Source organism: Staurois parvus, unplaced genomic scaffold (assembly GCF_062004578.1).
Source record: "Staurois parvus isolate SC_StPar_1 unplaced genomic scaffold, SC_StPar_1.0 ptg000282l, whole genome shotgun sequence".
Taxonomy (NCBI): Eukaryota; Metazoa; Chordata; class Amphibia; order Anura; family Ranidae; genus Staurois; species Staurois parvus.
The window spans coordinates 13,712,458-13,727,976 of NW_028318078.1; the positions used below are offsets into that span (position 1 = coordinate 13,712,458).

Here is a 15,519-nt window from a genome sequence, read left to right on the forward strand (position 1 = left end):
CCCATCCTCTCTGTGTCCCCATTGAAAGCTGGGAATATGTACACCAACTGGTGTCCTCTAGTGAGCATGCTCAATTTCAATTCCCCTCTAAGGTCTTCATTTCCTCCGGCATCTTATCTGTGCAGCCCACATGAGTATAGCGTCACACATGTGGGTGTATACACAGTGGTAAATGACACTCCCCTCTCTCCCTACTCCTCCATGTCTTCCGACTGATAAACACTATGGGGGTGGGATGTAGTATGCGGATTTATTACATTCAGTAAGAAACTCCCCCCAAAAACTAGTTTTAGTATATGCTTATTAAATATATCAATGCAATTGCTAATACATGTAAGGTAAAAAAAAGCCTTGGACAAAATGAAGCAAATGTCAATCATCTTTGACTCTGCCTACGCCATGTTAATGCACAAGAAAACACATATTTGATGTTCAATAAAGATTTATAGAAAGCTGTGAAACAGTTTTTTAATATTTGTAATTTAATTTAATTGCTCTCTGAAATGTTTTTTTTTTTTACGTCATGTGACAGGCACATCACCAATCAAAGCTGTGCAGGCAGACCCATACTGTAGTAATAGAAGCCAAAAACAGGGAAAGTGACCACACAACAGTGCTGTGGAATAAGGATTTTTTTTTTTTTTTTAACAAAATACAGTGGACTGATATATATGATTTATGTGAATGAATTAGAGCAGTGGTTCTTAACCTGGGTTCGATCGAACCCCAGGGGTTCGGTGAGTCAGTCTCGCGGGTTTGGCGGAGGTGAAGACCCACACCCGACTCATATGATTCGTGCAGTAAATATTCATTATTATGTTTTTGTTTTTGTGTGAAAATCATGTTTTAATGGTTTTGTTCTTTGTTCTTAACGGTTTTGTTCATTTTGTGCACCTATGTATAAATATATACCTATGTTTTGAATTTTAAAAATCATATTTTATTTTTCCAATTAAGAAGGGTTCGGTGAATGCGCATATGAAACTGGTGGGCTTCAGTACCTCCATCAAGGTTAAGAACCACTGAATTAGAGCAATTAACACTTTGTGTATTATCACTTAAAGAGATGCATGTTAAAATACACCAGTCGCAGATTTTTCCAGCATGCCTGAGCATTTCTATAACCAATGCTGCAGATTATCTTTTCATCTGAGGGCTCATGTTTACTTGTTTCTAAAGCCCTAACCTTATCTAAAGGACTGTTATTTATTTATTTCAGGTACTTGTATAGAGCAGTCAATACGCAGAGCTTTACATATATATTGTACATTCACATCAGTAACTATCCCTCAAGGGGCTTACAATCTAAGGTCCCTAACTCGCATTCATACATACACATACTAGGGGCAATTTAGACAGGATCCAATTAACCTGCCAGCATGTCTTTGGAGCGTGAGAGGAAACTGGAGTACCCGTAGGAAACCCACACAGGCACAGGGAGAACATGCAAACTCCAGGCAGGTATTGCCGTGGCTGCGATTCAAACCAACGACCCTAGTACTGCCAAGCAGAAGTGCTAACTATTTAGCCACTGTGCTGCTCTAGCAATTTTCAGATAGAAATGCAACCAGGAAAAAATGAGGTACTGCAAAGGCAGTCTAATGCATAAATGGTCATTACGATGTACCAGAAATGCTTGAAAATATTAGAGGCCGTTTTTCTTCTAATCTCTGTCACTGAAAATACTAGTTCCCAAGATTTCTGTTCTTTCATGGGTGGCAGTATACATTTTCAGCATGCCTTGGTGCTGGGATAAATCATTGTCATTCCAATGTGTTGGCCAATCAAGGCTGAAGGCACCAAACCTAGAAGACTGGGTGAAGATGCAGGGAGATTTTCTGAATGCAGTGGCCTGTGTTCATCATGTTTAGGGCCTCCATCCCCTTCCTGTGTCCAGGCTCATTTCAATCAATATTTTACCAGTATTAATAATATGTAAACATTAACAATATCCATAAGTGTAATCTACTTGGTTTTACAGTTACAAGTCAAAACAGTGAGACAAAATCTAAGCATGACTATAATAATAAAAGACCTCGGGCAGCCTGAGAAAGAAAGCAGAAGCAAGTTCTGCTTGAAGCACACCGCAGCAATTGGTAGGTATGGCAAAACTGCACAAACAGGGAAAGTGGTTTGAAGGGGGATTATTAAACAGAATCCGTTTCCTCTACACTGCTACCATATACTGCTACCATTTATTATAAACTGCCAACCCCATGATTAAAATATGCCCAGGTAAAAAAGAAAAAAAATACTTCAAGGTTTGTGGTCTTTGGAATCATTTGTGAACCATGTTCTCTTTCCTCTGTATTGGTCCAATATACGTTATTTATCCTTCCGTCTCTATCCTTCACCTTCTTGGTGTCACCATTATAGTTACAGTTCATAGATTGTGCTATCCACAAATAAGAGGGAATGGCGTAATGTCTTGAGGTTTACACTCATTTTCCAGATAACCAACCATCCAGTCCAAAACCTTGGCTAAACTTTCTTCTTTGGCTTTTTTGATAGAAAATGGCTACGTATGAAATGAATCAGTTTGCTTTCTGAAAGGACAAGAGTAGCCAGTGTTGCACCCAGACATAGTGCTCCAACAAAGATGTGTGTAAGGCGGTAAGGCCAGCCCATGTCACAGCACAGATTCATCTGTCAAAAATAAATAAACCAATGGAAGAAGGAATTAACAATCTACCAATATATCACTACTTTTGCATATACTCTCACTATTTCAGCAGCCAGTCAGTCCAACCGGTTGCGGGACATATATGATCATGTATATATATATATGACAATATGATTATTTGATATAAGAACTGTTTCAATCAAAGCATGATGTACCAAAATTGTGTGCACTAAACAAGCGATTCAATCCATGATTGTTTTCATTGAAAAGGAAAAAGAAAATCGACAAACAAAGTCAGCCAAACTGATATTTTCTCTGCTTTGCCTGGAACAATTATTTTATAATAAAATATAATTTTAAACTATTGACCTTATAAAAATTTATAGTTGTCTGGCTATTATGGTGACCCTCTGGATTCATTGCATTCTTGTTTACAGACCAAGAACAAGTGTACAAAGTCAGGAAAATCAGAAATTCTCAACATGCCTCTACAGGGTTCAACATACTGAAACAAGAGGGTCAGTATGATGGCCAAGCACCAAGCTTTTTTCAAAAGGTCAGCAGTATCTGTTTGTATGCTTCTTCATTTAAGGCATCAGGAGACATTTATTTCTATTACCAGGTAAATCTGTACAGGCTGACAGATTTTTAGGCCCTGTATACAAGTCCTGTAGGCAGCATTTTCTTGAAAAACATATTTGCCATAGCATGTAACTATTACCAAAAATGTGTAGGAATAATTTTTTACCTGTGGCTAAACCTAAATCTTCCTGACACACATGAGCATGCCAGTCAAAATGAAACAAAAAAAAAAAAATAGGATTTTTTTCTGCATACTTATCTGTAAAATCCATTACTTCTACATAAAGAGTACACCATGGGACACAGAGCACGCTATTCCTGACTATGTGGGTTATATTCCACCTACAGGCATAGCTCCCAACTGTTCCTGATTTGGAACAAAGTCCCTCTTTCCTCCTCATTTGTCATTTTGGTCTGATCTATATAGTTGTATTTAAACTGCTCTATTTATCTTTCCAAAAGTGTTTCCCATTGCTAAACCTTTCTTCCAGTTTCTAAATTGTAGAATGTATAAATTTCAAAAGCCAGTATAAAGGAATATTAGTAAAAAACAAAGCACTTGTGGGTTTAAGTAATTTGGGGGGGGGGATAATTCTCCTTTAAGGGGGTGTGACAGGGGTGTGTCTTATGCCTACATACTTTTGCTAATAGGTTTCCCTCATTCCCATCTCAAAAAGTTGGGAGGTATGCCTATAGGTGAATGGACACTGGTAGACCTATCAAACAGGAAGTTCTTCTCTATATAACCCTTCCAACACAGGAAGTACTTCAGTTTTTGTAGCAAGCAATGAAATTCCAGAAAGAGGGGGAGGGGACTCTGTGTCTTGTGATGTACTCCAAGAAATGGATTTTACAGGTAAGTATGCAGAAAAAATCCAATTTTCTTTATCGTACATCATGAGACACAGATCAGGCTATTTATGACTATGTGGGATGTCCTAAAGCAATAAACAAATCTGAGGGGTGGGTGACACCATAATAACCAACGCCATCAATCCCAAAGGACCTACTCAGTTGTACGTGACAAGCAGCGGCCAAAAGCAGAATCCTCCACGGCTCTGACATCCACTTGGTAAAACCTTGTGAATGTATTAATCGAAGACCATGTCGCAGCCTTGCAACCTGAGCAATTGACACCTGATGGTGGATATCTCAAAATGCCCCCGCACTCCTGGTAGAGTGCGCTCTCATCTGGAAGGGTGGGACCTTAACCTTCAAACCAAAGCCTTGAATGATTAACTGGCGAATCCAATGAGAAATAGCTGACCTGGATGTCGCCTGCCTTTCCTGGGCCCTTCTGGCAGTACAAACCAGGATTCCTGACCTGTGCCACCAAACTCAAGTAAATCCTGACCACCTGAAGAACATTCAGAGTATGCAGTGAACCTTCCCCTGCCAACTGTGGACTAGGAAAAAAAAGGCAAGACACTGTTCTGATTCAAGTGAAAACTAGAAACCACTCTAGGTAAGAAAGATGGATAAGACCGCAACATCACCTTATCATGATGCAACACCAAGAAGGGCTCCTTACATGAAAGAGCCGCCAGCTCTGACACTTATCTTGTTGAAGTGACAGTAACCAAAGAAGCCACCTTCCGTGTCAAAGGACTAACAGAGTTTCTGAAATTGGTTCAAAAGGTGGCTTTTGCAAGGACATCCAAGACCAGGTTCAAGCCCCAAAGACACAAGGGTGGTCTGACAGACGGGACCATCCTCATAACACCCTGCACAAAGTACGAATCAAGGAGTGAGAAACGGCAGTCTCTGGGAAAAAAAAATGGATAGAGCCTATATATGACCCTTAATAGTACTTAAGGCCAAAATAATTTCCCCTCCCACTTGGAAAAAGGACAAACAAATCTCCTAAATCACATATTTCTGCGGGTACAACTTCCTGGCTTCACACCAAGCAGATAAGATTTACAGGTCCTGTAATGGAAGCTCTCCGAAGCCAACTTCCTGGCACTAAACAATGCAGAAACAATAGGACCAAAGACCCCCTGATCCTTCCAGACCTGGGCTTCAATAGCCAAGCATTCAATCCTAGCAATAATAAAGCAGGATACATTATTGGACCCAAGACAGTAGGTCTGGGCAGACCGGAAGTGTTCAAGGAGCATCCACTGCCAGATACACTATGTCAGTGTACCAAGCTCTTCCTGGGCTAGGTCAGGTTACCACTACTATCATTGTTACCTCCTTCTGGATCCTGCGCAAAAGACGAGGCAATAGTTGAATCGGGGGAAGACAAATTAGGGAGAACTGGTCCCTAAGGTGTTACCAGTGCATCCACCCCTTTTGCCAGATGGACTCTCGTCCTGGACACAACCTATTTAACTTATACAACCTGGATCCAGTATATCCACATCCGGAGTTCCCCACCACTGGCAGATTGCCAAGAACGTCTTGGGATGCAAGGAACAGTTTCCTGATATTAGCTGCTGACCTCTGGAGAAAAAAACCCCTGCCAGTTTTCTATACCCTGAATATGTACTGCCGACAGAGATGACACACACTGTTCTGCCTCAGACAGAATGTGGTTCACCTTTTACTGAGCTGCACAACTCCTGGTGCTGCCCTTGAGGTTGATATATGCCACTGCTGTGGCATTGTCAGACCAAACCCTGACCACAAACTTATGCAACTGGTTTGTCCAATAATCCAGAGCACGGAGTACTATACGAAGTTCCAAGATATTGATGGGCAGTTCTCTCCTGTGGCAGTTTAGTCCCCTAAACTGTAGCCACCTCCAAATCAGTCCCCCAACCAGAGAGAATGGCAAAGGTGGTTTCTATCTTCCATATCACAGGAAGGAAAAAAGTGACCCCTTCTCCAGATTCCGACAACTACCAATTCAGGCTCTGCAATACCCTGGGGATAAAGCCCTCTGGCAATCCAATGCTTGCACCTTCATGATCAAGACAGAATGTTCCGCTACAAAAAAACCTGGAGTGGAACCGCACGCAGGAAACTGCTTCAACATAGATACCATTTCTTCATGCAGAGACGTAACGAAGGATACCTTTTGTTTCTTATATTCCGCTTTAAACTTGGAACCGACTGCTCCCTAAGCAAAAGATCATTGAGGAATCCTGAGAATGACACCCCTTTGCATCCTCAGCAAGCCCAGAACCGGGGCTAGGAGCTTTGTGAACACTTGGAGGGCTGTGGCCAGCCCAAAGGGCAGTGTCCCAAAACAAAAATAAGTCTTTACTGCAAATCGCTGAAACCTTTGATGAGCCTGAAAAAATTGGCACACAAAGATATGTATCATTGAGGACTATGAACACCAGAAATCTCTCTCTTGCAGACAGGCCACAACTGATCAGACCGATCCCATCTGAAACAGGACATTTTAAAAATTTGTTTAGTGCCTCGAGATCTAAGAAAGACCTCACCTTCCTGTTAGGTTTCAAACCCGCGAACCGGTCGAGTGTCTTACAATAATGGGCCCATAACTTCTGCTCCAAGTGAAAATGCAGGTAAAAGCCTGACAACTGTGCGGCAAACCCAGAAGGTCCCAAGAGGCGTACTTAACCTGTTAGGTTTCTGGTGCTAAAGATTGGGCGAACCACCTCAGAGAATGCCATAGCATCCTCTGGCCCGATATACTTCTAAAACACAGCAGACTCTGGAGGGGAAATCTTACAGTACCTGGTATTACCAGGCAATCTCCCATTCAAGTACTAACCAGGCCCAACTCTACTTAGTTATCAAGTTCAGATGAGATTAGGCGCATACAGAATGATGCGGCTGCAGTCCATTGCAGCCCCGCTACCAGGAATAGCTGCAATGCCAGACAAACTCAGTGGCCAAGATACAACTGACACCACTGGTCTATCAGGAAATGTGAACACCGCCAGATTACCCCGAGTCCATTGGACTTCAGGGCAGTGCACCTGCCTCCCCCTTCTGGGGCCCTTTAAAAATTGTATTACAGGCAAATATTATAGCAACTATATTTGTCAAAATGTAATTATATAGCCCCACATGGATGCAGGTCCATAGCCATGTTAGTCTACAGCTACGCAATCACGCAGGTACACAAGGACAAGGGGGGGGGGGGGCATCTGCCCTTAATCTGTGGTGACGGGCTGCACTGGGAGCCTCTTCCGTTTCTCCTGCCTGACAGGAGAAACTGTCATTCTCCCTCATATTACCACACAAAGTATCACTTCCCTTACTCCGTTGTTCCGGCCACTTCACTAGCTGATGGTCACTTTCACTTTGTCCGGCTTATTTCACTTCCAGCTATCTACAGGTCTCTTTACCATCCCTGCACAATTGTAAGTCAGCACCGATTCTCCTGCTCCTGTCACCTGTTCACATTAACCCCTCACTTTCTTCTCTCAGCTGTGCCATCCATAAATCTGCACTGTGCACATCCTGCAGCCTCTGGTCTCAGTTCTGGGCATTCCTCAAAGCCATCTGGCTGACACCCTTTCCATCCCAGTTTAATACTCTACAAGCTGTCCTGTCCCCATAATGCAGCCCAAGCACATTCCCTGCACGCATTCACTCTGCTTTTCATTAAAACATACTCATACTATCCAGACCCCCCTGCCAATTAACCCTTTCCTATCCCTAATAACCAGTCCGCTTCGGTTTGGTCACAGTGTGACTGTATGTCCAGCTTACCTGGGTTTTAGGTGCGCTTCCAATTAATTCTGTTACACAGTGCGTTTTCATGAAAGCAAATCAAAGTCCGGCATGCTGCATCTTTACAACGCTTTCAGAAAATGCACAAGTAATAGAATTCAATGGAAGCACACCGGTGTGAGCCCATTATAAGGGTAGGTTCACACCTTTTTGGCTTTCCCAACACACACAGAAACAAACTGTCCATTAGTAGATGCGCAGCAGTGACGTTAATTTTAACAAAAAATAAATACGTAAAAAAAAAATGAATTCTAAAAACTATAAAAAAAAAAAAGCTTAAAAATAAATGGTGTTTTGGTCTCTGAAGAGAGATCGGCATTCATATCACTCTTCAGAAAGCATTTGACAGGCAGTAAGGAGGCGCTGTATTGCCTCCTCTCTGCCTGCTTTAACCCCGCATTGGCATGCCGCAACCACGTGCATTGCACACAGCTGTGGGGCACTTGCAGAGCAACACTATTCATTTAAATGGGTCAAGTTCAACATGGGGTATAAATCATGATACATCAGTGAAGCAAAACATCACAGTCACATCATGTGTACATTCCCAGGCACTTCCTCTGCAGCTAAAGGGTGTAGCAGTTCAAGCACACAGGCGGTGCCAGTTTACCCCCCAACTGCCATCATTATTTAACCAAACACACTCTTCACTGCGCCACATGTCGCTTTTGTTCCCTGAAATGTCCCTCATATCAACTTCAAAAGCTGGACAATATGTTAGTACTATGTCAGTGCATATCACAAACGTTACATGCATTACAAACCTTTATTATTATTATTATTATTATACAGTATTTATAAAGCGCTGTACATTACAGAGGGGAACAGAACATGTGACAGAACAATACCAATACAATGCAAAACATGAGGGGATCGAGGGCCCTGCTCTTTCGAGCTTACAATCTAGGAGGGAGGGGATGGTGGCACAGGAGGAGATAGCTGTGGGGGATGGAGTGGTAGGAAGAGTGGAGGAGGTCGGCAAGTTAGCAGGGGGCGGGGTAGGCTTCCCCGAAGAGATGGGTTTTCAGGGTGCGCCTAAAGGAGAGGAGAGTAGGTGATAATCTGATGGGTTGGGGCAGGGAGTTCCAGAGGATGGGTGACACCCTGGAGAAGTCCTGGAGGCGGGCATGGGAGGAGGAGACCAGGGAACTAGAGAGAAGGAGGTCTTGTGAGGAGCGGAGTGTGCGTGCTGGGCGGTACTTGGATATTAGGTCAGTGATGTAGTTCGGGGCAGTATGGTGGACAGCTTTGTACGTCAGCGTTAGGATTTTGAATTTGATCCGTTGCGCAATCGGAAGCCAGTGGAGGGATTGGCAGAGGGGGGTGGCGGAAACGGAGCGGTTGGAAAGGTGAATGAGTCTGGCAGCCGTATTCAGGATGGACTGAAGCGGGGATAGCCAGCGGCGAGGCAGGCCAGTGAGGAGGGAGTTGCAGTAGTCGAGTCGTGATATGATGAGGGAGTGGATGAGCTGTTTAGTGGTTTCTGGAGTTAGGAACGTGCAGATTTTGGCGATGTTGCGGAGGTGGAGTCTGCACGAGTTTGTTAAAGAGTGGACTTGGGGCTGGAAGGATAGGTTGGAGTCCAGAATGACACCAAGTACTCTGGCCTGCGGGGCGGGTTTGATGGTGGCGTTGTTGGACATGATGGAGAAGTCAATGGGGGGTGGTGTCCGGGCTGGAGGGAAGACAAGAAACTCGGTTTTGGAGAGGTTCAGTTTAAGGAAGTGGAGCGACATCCAGTCTGATATGTCGCTCAACAGGTGTGTGATTCGGGCGGAGACCGAGGGGGTGAGGTGGGGGGTTGAGAGATAGATTTGTGTGTCGTCGGCATAGAGGTGGTAGTTGAAGCCGTGAGAGTGTATGAATTGGCCAAGGGAGGAGGTGTAGATGGAGAAGAGAAGGGGCCCGAGGACAGAGCCTTGAGGGACCCCAACAGAGAGGGGGAGTGAGAGGGAGGTGGTGGCATTATAGGTAACGCTGAAAGAGCGTTGTGACAGGTAGGATGAGAGCCAGGAGAGAGCAGAATCTCTGAGGCCAAGGGAGTGTAGTTTTTTGAGGAGGAGGGGGTGGTCGACTGTGTCAAAGGCCGCAGAGAGGTCAAGGAGTAGGAGCACAGAATAGTGGCCATTAGCTTTGGCGGTTAGCAGGTCGTTGGAGAGTTTGAGTAAGGCAGTTTCGGTGGAGTGTAGGGGACGGAAGCCGGACTGTAGGGGATCGAGGAGGTTGTTGTCGTTGAGGTGAGAGCATAGGCGGGCGTAGACTAGGCGCTCGAGGAGTTTAGATGTAAATGGGAGCAGGGAGATGGGTCTGAGGTTGTTCGGATCATTGGGGTCCAGGGAGGGCTTTTTAAGTATGGGGGTGATGTGTGCATGTTTCAGAGGGGAAGGGAAAGTGCCGGAGGAGAGGGAGAGATTGAAGATGTGGGTGAGGGAGCGTAGGATGGAGGGGGAGGGAGGTTGTAGGAGTTGTGAGGGGATAGGGTCGAGGGGGCAGGTGGTGAGGCGGGCATCAGAGAGGATCTTGGAGACTTCTTCGATGGTAGTAAGGTCAAGAGCAGTGGTGGGGCTGTGGGAGAGGGGTGATGAGGGGGTAGCTGAGTGAGGGGGAAGGGGGTTGGAGGGAGTTTGAGCAGCGACGAAGTCCCTGTGGGTTATGTCGAGGGGGAGAGGGTAGCTGTGTGAGAGGGGACGGGTTGAGAAGGCGTGTGAGTTGCGGCAATGTCCTTGCAAATTGTGTCAATCTTGTTTTTGAAGTGATTGGCAATCTCAAAGGCAGTGAGTGAGGTGCTGGGTGGAGGTGGGGGTGGCCAGAGTAGAGAGTTGAAGGTGGAGAAGAGTCGGTGAGGATTGGAGGAGAGGGCCTTGATGAGGGTCAGGAAGTAGGCTTGTTTGGCAGTATGGAGGGAGGAGGTGTAGGTGTGGAAGGCAGATTTGTATCAGGTGAAGGCTTGTTGGGATTTGGTTTTGCGCCATAGTCGCTCCAGGGCACGACTGTGTCGTTTGAGGGTTTTGGTGTGATCAGTCTGCCAGGGCTGGAGCGGTCGGGGTCTGATGTTGCGTGTGGTTAAAGGCGCTAGTGAGTCAAGGGCTGTTGACAGCGCATTGTTGTAGGCAGTCATAGCCAAGTCGGGGCAGGACAGGGGGAGGATGCGGTCATGGAGTTGATCAGCTGCGGAGTGGAGGGAGGCAGGGTTAAGGTTGCGGAGGTTTCGGCTGGTAGAAGTGTGACATTTGGAGGGGTAGGCGTTGGAGGATGAGGAGATAGAGAAGGTAATCAGGTTGTGGTCAGAGAGAGGGAAGGGGGTGTTAGCGAGGTTGTGGGGAGTGCAGCGGTTGGAGAAGACAAGATCAAGGATATTACCGTCGGAGTGGGTGGTGGATTGTATGCACTGTGCAAGTGCAAAGGAGGAGGTTAAGTGGAGGAGACAGGCTGTGTCCGGGTTGTCGAGGTTGACAGGGATGTTGAAATCCCCAAGGATGATAGTGGGTAGCTCAGAGGAGAGGAAGAAGGGTAGCCAGGAGGAGAAGTCTTCCAGGAAGCGGGGTATGGATCCAGGAGGCCGGTATATCACAGCAATATTCAGGGGGGTTGGGGAGAATAGTCGGACGCACTGGGTCTCGAAGGAGAAGAAGGATAGGGAGGGGGGGTTTGGGAGGACTCGGAAGGTGCAAAGCGGTGACAGGAGCAGGCCAACCCCACCACCTTTACGACCGTTGGGCCTGGGTGAGTGGGTCCAGGTGAGACCTCCGTAGGAGAGTGCAGCAGGGGAGGTAGAGTCAGTGGGCTGGATCCAGGTTTCCATAATCACCAGGAGGTTGAGGGAGCGGGAAACAAAGAGGTAGTGGATGGCGGTAAGCTTGTTGCACACCAATCGGGCGTTCAGGAGTGCACATGAAAACGGGGGGGAGATTTTAGGGAGCAGGGGGACAGATACTAAGTTGCGGCAGGACGTGGAGGCGGGAGGGTTTTGTGCGGGTGAGGGAGGTGGTGGAGGGCCAGGATTCGGGGAGATGTCCCCTGCGGTTATGAGGAGAAGGGTGAGAAAGGTGGCATGGGAGCGGGATGTGCAAGAGCGTGAGAAACTCCTAGTGGAGGTGTTCGAGTCAGAGGGAGAGTGGAGTAATAGGAGGAGGTGGTGGGTGCCATAGAGGGGTGAGGGAAGCAGTGAGGGCACAATATACAAATGTTTAGGAGGAGCAGAGGGATATAGTGAATGGATTTTGGGAACAGAGGTGAGGAAAATGAGAAGGAGGAGTGGAAGAGGCATTTTGGGGAGGTGATGAAAGCAATAGTAGGGAGATGATAGCAATGAGGGGTAGATGTACAAGTTTTGGGGTGGAGCAGAGGAGTAAAGAAATTAGATTTGGGAACAGAGGATAGTATTATGAAGAGGAGAAGAGGGGTGTATTATATAAAAGGTACATGGAGTGGGACTCAGGTATGAAACAGATGTTTCCTTGCAGTCTGTCCAGCGTGCAGTAGAGTTTCTTGCTGTTGTTGTGTCTTCCTGCTGCTTAAGTTCTCCTACTTTAGTTCAACTGCTGTGTTTAACTGCTCTGCACTCATTCAAAGCCGCACTCCATCATAAGCAGCACCCCCATCAGAGACTGTGCCCCCCATCAGAGATCTCCCCCATGAGCTGAACTAAATTTATAGGGAGATGCTCAAATGAGCATTCAACTCCACCCCAATTAGAAGCTGATAAGGCTCACATGAATAGTGGGGGATGTTTCTTAGGAACCAGGCCACAGTCATAAACCTGAGTGCGCCTAGAGGTGAGGACAAGTCAACAGATACACAGATATAATTACAACATTTGTTCAGAATTTAACAGGAGTCAATGTGTTTGTCTGGTTAAGAGTGGAGGTAGGAGATAAATGCAGTTACCCAGAGAAGAACAGCAGGAGTCAATGCGTTTGTCTGGTTAAGAGTGGAGGTAGGAGATAAACCTTACACTATTATTAGCCCTATCCTGGATGGGGGGGGGGGCGCGCAGTTTGCCATGTTCACCCTGGGCACTGGATGGCCTTGTTCCCGCACTGGACCTGTACAGCACCCCACCAGAAAACACCTTGGTCAGTCATGTACTGCACAGGGTTCCGTTATGCAGGGTCCAGCACCAGAAGGCTGCATTACAAGCAAAACCCAGAGGATTCTTCTCCTTATAGGCTTGGGTACCATCCATTTTAGCAAACAGCTTTTCGAACGGATCAGACTGAATTCCTTGATTCTCAGCAGAACCATTCCATACCTCGAGGTATGCTCCAAGAGCACATGCAGGACATCAGTGACCATCCACCGTACAGACACTGGGAAAAAAACTAAAGTACTTCCTGTAAAAGAGGGGTTATATAGGGAGGATTTCCGGTCTGATTGATCTGCCAGTGTCCATTCAGCTATAGGTGGCATATAACCCACATAATCATGAATAGCCTGCTTTGTGTCCCTTGATGTAGGATCAAGAAAACAACCCCAATAACCAAACTGTGTTAAAAAATAATCCTAAATTAAAGATGTAGCTAGTGTTCAACCCCAATCCAGATCCAAGTAATGCAGTTCAAAAAAACATTAAAGGATAAATTGACCTTTAGAACATGTTACATGTAATTTCACCAGCATAAACAACGTAAAAGCTGAACTTAGCCTTTAAAGCTACAGAGCATGTTAATCTGGTACAAATACAGTGTAACCTTAATGGTACAATTAAAAACTTGATAACAATCACATCTGAAGATATGAGGAACCCATTATGTAATAGATTGTTCATTTTAAATAATCAAATAATCATTAACATAAACCTTAAAAAAAAAAAAAAAAAGTATGACCAAAGCTTTTTTGGCCAAACATCTCTTGTGGGTCACAGAAGTGCAATTACTTTTGCTCTGCTATGACCCAGAATAAGCTAAAAGCAGACTATTGCCCATCTCTCCAGGATCTGGAAGGATCCCAACAATATTTTGGGGATCATTCGAATACCTCATTGGCAGCTGGCTCAGCCTATCATCACGCCTCAGAACCGCAGCCAGTGGCTGCTGGCCCCTACCCTGCCCAGCACTGGAGGAGCAGAACGGAGCTGAGATCTGAGTGATCAGCGGTCACATGATTGCTCAGATCTCAGTCTCGGAGCCGATGTGGGACAGCTGCAGCATGGAGGTGAGTATGAGTGTTTGTTTTTTTTAAATCCCACACGTCTTTTTTCTCCTAGACCTGCAAAGTAGTAATAAATAACATGAACATAATTAGCACCAATCAGAAACAGTAAACTCCAAATCCAGTCAATGTTCTACTTCTGAGAACATCATTGTGTAACTATGTGTCAGTTAAAATACAATGCTGACTGCTTGTTGTATGGATTGTCATTCTCTTATTTTTCCTTTTTACATCCATATGAAACGTAAATGGAAAAGTGAAAATGGAATTACCTCTGAATATCCGGTTACTGCAGCACAGAGACAAAGAACACCAATGACAGCAGTGGATGGACGAAGCCCGGCAAGGGGCTGGTAGGGGCTCTCCTTGAAATATCTCCTAATGTAGAATAAGCTGTGAGTGATCCGTAAGCCCATGTTAAAACAGTTTGCAAGGATAAATCCCACACTTCCCAACCAAAGAGTCATATAGTAGGAGAGGCAGAGGAAACTGAGGGAAAGGCCCAGCATGACATAATTGTACCTAGAAAAAAAGAAGGCAGAAAATCAAATAGTAAACGGAAATACAATACTGTAGGATAAAACACATTGTTCAAATTTCAGGTGTTTCTTTGCTGCACAGTGAACAATAAAGAATTCAAGAGGGGTACCTTTTCATCAAGCATCAATAAAACAAGTTCATAAAAGCTTGACATTGAACTCTTGGCAAACAACAAAAATCACACTTATAAGTGAACCATTTTACCTGTCAAAATGCTTGTAGATAGTATTTTCAGATAGCCTTGCAATGCAGACACTGTCACCAGACAGTAATGTACAGTTCAGGACCACCCTGCAGACTAAATTACCAATGAGCAAGGCATCCAGGTCCAGAACCCAACACAGGGTTGTGATTGAACTTTAAAAGACAACCATCTCTGGTCTTGAACATTAACTAACTAACCAAGGGCCATGAGGGGTATATTCCCTTATGGCTTGCTGAACATTTGAGGACGATTGCCCACTTTATATGGGTCAGGGTGGTCTGAGACACCAGACCTGGTAAATAGTTTTACATTAGATTCAGTTTTTTTTTCCTGTTGTCTTGTTGTTGCAGATCTTTCATCTACGGCCCCTATGGGACCCCCTTTGGTCACCATCAACAGATAATTATTTTGAAATTATCTTTTGAATTTTGTACATTGCCATTGTTCCGGCCTGAAAAGGCTGCAGCTTGTATGGGGTGGAAGGGGGGGAGGGGTGGATGTATATCTTCTCTGTATTGGTTTGTAACTTCTTTCTTATGAAAAAACTAATAAACACTATTGAAAAGAAAAGAAAACCAGCTCATTGATGAGGTCATCACTCCTTTTTCTTTTCCTCTAGGCATGTTGATGTTGACAACACTATGTGAAGCAATAGAACCCTAATGGACTTGAGTGCTACCCCCCCCTCCTCCCCAAACTAAGTGCTTCAACACAGTGAATTATGAAGAGTGAATATGTGAAAAACCTCCACTAAGGGAAC

The 15,519-nt window shown here is 45.0% G+C and overlaps 1 protein-coding gene across 4 annotated transcripts in view; it reads right to left on the bottom strand.

The window, feature by feature from the left end:
• RFT1 (RFT1 glycolipid translocator homolog) overlaps positions 1-15,519 on the bottom strand; it is a 112,007-nt gene that overhangs the window by 48,886 nt on the left and 47,602 nt on the right. For 3 of the 4 annotated variants that reach the window (XR_016313400.1, XM_089681962.1, XM_089681961.1), the window contains exon 12: positions 14,287-14,536. Coding sequence is in view for 3 of the 4 variants with exons in the window: in XM_089681962.1 (XP_089538088.1) it covers positions 14,287-14,536 (250 nt within the window). In the remaining variant the exon portion in view is untranslated. Of the gene's footprint in view, positions 1-451; positions 2,647-14,286; positions 14,537-15,519 lie in introns of those variants that run through there. The other variant, XM_089681960.1, reaches the window with a different exon arrangement.